This window comes from Capra hircus, chromosome 17 (genome assembly GCF_001704415.2).
Source record: "Capra hircus breed San Clemente chromosome 17, ASM170441v1, whole genome shotgun sequence".
Taxonomy (NCBI): domain Eukaryota; kingdom Metazoa; phylum Chordata; class Mammalia; order Artiodactyla; family Bovidae; genus Capra; species Capra hircus.
Genome location: NC_030824.1, coordinates 14,137,962 through 14,143,830, shown reverse-complemented (window position 1 = coordinate 14,143,830; position 5,869 = coordinate 14,137,962). Strand labels below are relative to the sequence as shown.

The following is a 5,869-nucleotide window of genomic DNA, read 5'->3' as shown; positions in this document are numbered from 1 at the left end:
TTGATGTCTCATTATTTAGGAAACCCCACACCAAAAAAGGCAAAGTATCTGAAGGCCGCGTTCATCCACAGTGTTTTTATTTTTATTCAACTATAAGCAAACAGCAAAATTAACATAACATTCACCAACTCCAGACCGGCTTTCTTATTTTTTTATTTTTTTTTTCGGCTTTCTTTTTTAAACCAAAGAGTGATCAATTTAACAAGCACAGACTCTCAGATTCTGATAACCTCTTACCCAGCCGTGCTGCTCACCTAGATGGCCAGGCTTTAACAGCAAAGCAACTTCTTCTATGGAGCTTTTTCCAGTATTGCTCTTTAAAGGAGCCATAGCGGGACACTGACACGCAGTAACCAGCCTGAGATGTTGGGGGTTAGTGGACATGCAGGCCCCTGGTTGTCTTGGTGAGAGAGAGCCGTGAAAATACATGCCAGTAGGTGCCTTCACACACAGTTCTGTGCTCAGGCTCACAAAGGCAGAGGCAATCAATCTCTTTTTTGTTTTCAACCTCCCTTAAAGATTCTTTGAAGTTCTGTTTTAATACCGCAGACCTGGTCTTTTACCAGAATTTTTTTTCTTCTTTAACATCTGGGTTGTTGTTCTTGTATTAACATTTTGATAAACTGCATCATAGTACCAAAGAATCCCCCACCAAAACGGAGTTCAAATTTGATCAAAACATAACCCCCCTAAAATTATACAATACAGGCAGAAGGAAAGAAAAGTCACCCTAAATCTAAATCTGACTGCTCAGGGCTTAGGCAGAGAGATGGAGGAAAATCTACATGCATCACTAAACTGAAACACTGTTTGGGAACTCTGGGACAGCGTCCATCTCCTCTACTTCCCAGACAGCTGCTCGTAGAGCTTGGGCACATAATCATCCCATTCGGCCTGGTAACATGTGCCGGCCACTGGGGTCCCAAGCTCATACTTTTTGCGGAAAGAGGCCACCTTGAATTTGCCACGGTGGTCGCCAGATCGGTTGCTGAGAATGGGCTCGTCACACTTCAGTGGTCCTTCCTGCTCGTAAACCAGCCAGACGTAGCGGTGCAGGCCTGGAGGGAGAGGCAGGAGGGAAGACATACACAGAGCTAAGCATCTGAGAGGGAGATGTGACCCATTTTCTGAGAATGCACCAACTCGGAGGGACCCAGACCACTCCGTTTATGAGAGGGGGCTAAGTTCACTGCAACTTTATTCACAACAGCCTGGAGGTGAAAGCCCTCCAAATGTCCACTGACAAATGAAAAGATAAACAAAACATAGTGTATATATATACAGTGGAATATTATTCAGCCTTAAAAAAAAGGGGGCAGGAAATCCTGTCCCATGCTACCACATGGACGAATCTTGGAATGGTTCTATCAGTACATATGGCATGGATCTTATATGGAGCTACTGAAACTTTCTTTCAGTACACTGCTGAAATACTGCTGATTAGAGCATAGACATTTTTCAACCATTTTGGACTTCTATGACTCAACAATTCTACTCCTAAGTATTTACCCAAGGAAAATGGAAACATGCCCATAAAAGGACAAGAATGGCAACAGCAAATTTATTCATAATATCCAAACACTAGAAATACAAGCCAAATGTCCAGGGAATGGCTACACAAACTGAGGTATATTTGTGGTATATCTGCACAAGGGAATACTACTTGGCAATGAAAAGGAAGGAGCTACTAATCTCATAATAACATGGATGAGTCTCATAGACACTACCTTAAATCCAGAAGACCAGTCACAAATGCATACTGCATGACACCATTTATAAGAATACAAGAACAGCAAGAGTAATCCATAGAGAGAAGAGCCAGAAAATGATTAGCTCTGGGGAAATTTAACTTAAAAAGTCCCTTAAGAACCTTCTGGGGTGACAGAAACATCCTACATCTTATTTCCCATGGTGCTAACATGGATGTATGCAGTGGTCAATATTTATTGATTAAACCCTCCTGATCTGTGTGTTTTATTATATTTAAATTATACCTTACTAAACAAATGTGAAAAGGAAAAAGAAGTGAGTCACTGAAGCTTTTTTTGTTAATGAGAACACAGCTGCTACTTGAGAGAACTGCTTTATTCTCATAGGTATACTTTCCATAATTAAACTGCCTGATTTTATAACTGGCTCTAGAGAACTTAAAGAGATGCTTGGGAGAGAGGTCCCTCTTATGAATGCATGAGAGGGCTTTGAGCTTCTGGGCCTACAGATAAACCAGGTCCCTTGTCAGGGATCTTCTTGTACCTCTTCAGAGTAACTTATAAACAGTGTGTACAAGATCAAGTGTTCTGCCTCATTCCAGTTCCTTGTTCCAGGAAATGGAAACACCTGTCAGGCACAACATGATAACAGCGCATCTCCCACCATTAGCCTAGGCAGCACTGATCCAACTTGGCGAGGTCCAATACACTATTCTCTAAAAAAACGTCCATCTAACCAAGTACCCAGGGCTCTGGCCACCTGACACTATAATGGGTCTGAATGTCCCCGTCAGGCAGCTGCTTTAGAGGGGAACTGAGTTGCCTAAAATCTTCACTAGGGTAAGGGCTCTCATAAATAAAAAACTCTAAAAACTAGACTAAGAGTTTGTAGCACTTTATACCAATCCTAATATACACCCAGGCTCCCCTCCCATCTCCTTCCAAATGCAACCTTTACTGACCTGTGCCCTTGGGAGGCCCAGAGCCCACATAATCGGAGAGAACCGTGCCACTGCTGATGTTGTTGCCCTTCATGTTGACCACCAGGAAATGGTGCCATTCCCTACATGGAGGAAGAGAGGACCATCAGCATCACAGGAAGTCAGGACAAAATCACAGGCAAAGTCAGCCAACAGAACTTTAATTAGGGATACCAAAGTCTGAATTTCATGTAATGTCCACATGTCACAAAGTATTATTGCTCTTTTAAAAATGTTAAAGTCATTCTCAGCTCATGGAGCTGTACAAAAACAGGCCTGAGCAGATCCAGCTCTCGGCTATTCTAGAATCTTGCTCTAGGGAGCAAAAAGCACACTTGGGTTTAAGCATGGACGTGAACACCCCAAATTGAGTCTATTTCTTCCCACACAGCATGTCCAGCAAGGGACTTACACAGTGCAAGAAGCACTGGGTCACACTGGATGACCCACTATTCCCCATCTTTCTCCAACTTGCCTGTATTTGGGGTCCTTCCTGCTAGGAGCATCCGGATCTGTCAAGACCAAGGTGTACAATTTACCTGGATCAAGGCCATCCCATGTAATGCTGGTGGGCCGGTTCTTAACCTGTAGAAAGGAACAGATTTGGAGCTTAAAAGTCAGAAATGCTGAAAAAACCAGCACTCTTTCTTTGACCTTGGATTCCTCAAAGGTCAAGCACAGAAATTATTAATAAAAGCTCAACTGTACTGACTCTACTAAGAACCCAGAACTGATGTTTAATATACATTATTTATTTTAGTCCCAACAACACTATGGGGCTAGTATCCTAGCATGTTATTAACAGAAAGAGGTAGGTCAGGATTTCAAGGGTTGCTGACTACAACCTTACATTATTTGCAACGACACAATCTCTAGACTGGAGACCACATTATCTGGGGGCTGCTAAAGTGAAATCTGAATTAAGTGTACATTTAAAAGGGCAGAGAAAACCAAGATGGACAGACGTGGACAGTGAGTTTGGCAAAAAGAGGCTGCCAGACGGGCACTTTACACACACAAAACAATAAACTCTGTAAACATCTAAATTAATAAACCATCTGAGCACTGTTTATTCGCACTGCTGCCCCGAAGCTTCAGGACCAACTACTGGCCACGGTGTCCGAGCACCTAGTTCCCCCACTTGCAGCAGCCAGAACCTGGTTAGGCCTTAGCCAAGTGGGGAGGGGGTCGGGGGTCAAAAGACAAACGGTAAAACACGGCCGGCCCGGCCGTTACCCTCGAGCCTTCCAGCTGCAGAACGCACCTACCTTTGGGTAGCTTCCAGCTCCAGACCGTTAAAAACAAAGGAGGAATCACAGGGCCCTGCTGCTCACTAGTTACGTAATGCGTCAAATGCCCTCGGGTGGGGCTTTTACTCCCCATACTGCGGCCTAATATTCCCGGCCGGGAGGGGACACTCTGGGGGCGTGAGCAGCCACTGCCCACTTCCTCCGGGGAAAGGCCTCCTCCCCTGCCTGCTCCTCGAAGTCCCAGGAGAGTGTATCAATTTCTTCCACAGGGCAAGCCCCGCCCGCCACGTGCCAGGTTCCGGGCGCTGGTTAGGGGGAGGGAGCGATCGGCAGGCCTGCGGCTTGGGCACCGCGACTCCCTTCCCTAAGTGGATCCGGCGCACTAGAGGCCGGAACGTCCTCCCCACTTCTACTGGGTCGCCGACCTAAAAGCCTCCGAGCCGCCAGCAGCTGCACCCCTTCCGCCCTCGGTACCTGGGTGGGTGTCAGCACTTTGCCCAGTTCGTCGACCTCCGCCCCGCCGTATTTGACCTGCAGCGGGTGCTGCGGCCGCTCATCCACTTCCTGCAGGCTCAGAGGCCCGGACCACTTGCTGAGGTCCACCGGCATCGCGGAGCCGAGCAGGTCAGACAGCAGAGAAAGCGGCTTGCGGACTCACAGCAGTCTGCACACTGTACCGAGGTAGCTCAAGTCACACGGCCGAGGAGGGAATGCGCCTGAGCCACCGCCCCGCCTCATCCCCGCTCCTCCAGTCACCGGCGGGGAGGCCCACTCTGCTCTCTGATTGGTCGAGCTCTGTAGCGCGGGCCGTCCGGCGCTCCCGGGTCAATGCACCAGGCTTGGCCTTTCTTTTTGCAGAGGGAGATCTAGCTACTCGCTGCTGGAGGAGTTCCCAAGAGTTATGACTGAGCTTGCAAGACTGTTGTTTCAAGAATTACAATTGAGCTGCTTTCGATTTTTTTTAAGCTTTTTGCCTTTTTTTTGTTCAACCTTATAAATGCAGAAATGGTAAGGCCTTGCTTTTCTCTCGCACTTGTTAAAGCAACCCACATTGCCCCGCCTCTTTGTACTTTTGCGCATGCTCACTGGCTTCGGTAACGGCCTGGAGAAGGTCTTGGGGGGAGCTTGTCGGCGCTGTTCTCAACCGGCATGAATATTTGCACACACCGTTTGATTCTCCTATCCCCTCTTGCGTCTGCCTGCAATGCGGGAGACCCGAGTTTGATCCCTGGGTCGGGAAGATACCCTGGAGAGGGAAATGGCAACCCACTCCAGTACTCTTGCCTGGAAAATTCCATGGACTGAGGAGCCTGGTAGGCTACAGTCCATGGGGTCGCAAAGAATTGGACACGACTGAGTGACTTCACTTTCTTTCCGTCTGCGCTTTTCTCAACTGGCAAGAATATTTGCACATAGCGTATGATTCTCCTAACCGCACTTGGTCTTGCCAAGATTTGGGGGAAATTTTTGTTTTTTGAGAAATGATTTTTTAACTTGTGAAACAAGGAATGTTGCTCACCATCTAGTGTGTTTTTTTTTAATTAATTTTTATTGGAGTATAGTTGCTACCATCCAGTTTTAAAAGAAAGAAGTCAGCCACTGCAGTCCCCGGCCTACAATATAGGGTACCCTGAAAGGTATTCAGGACAGAACGAGGCACTTTGTGCTTTGGGGAAGAAAAGGCAAAACTATTAGATAATTAGATACATTCTAAGAGAATTTTTTTTAATTAATCCAGATTCTTGCATCTTTCCATACTTTTTTTAAAACGCGTTAAAATCATGAACTATTTGCTCCTAGAAGCAACCTTATACTAAGACTTAAGCTTGATCACACATACCCCTTAGCCAAAATTACATATGTACTGGCTTCTCCCCCTTCCTCTTCCAAGCAGTTCCTCAGAACTATGCTGTGCATTTTTGTTGTAGTC

General features: G+C 46.3%; 1 protein-coding gene across 1 annotated transcript; it reads right to left on the bottom strand.

Annotated features, from left to right (window-relative positions):
• Positions 234–4,683, bottom strand: PEBP1 (phosphatidylethanolamine binding protein 1). The gene is made up of 4 exons (XM_005691461.3): positions 4,414–4,683; positions 3,165–3,274; positions 2,672–2,772; positions 234–1,058 (listed from the first exon to the last, which is right to left on the bottom strand). Exons 1-4 carry the CDS (start codon positions 4,546–4,548, stop codon positions 841–843), a joined length of 564 nt encoding a protein of 187 aa, XP_005691518.1. The 5' UTR covers positions 4,549–4,683; the 3' UTR covers positions 234–840.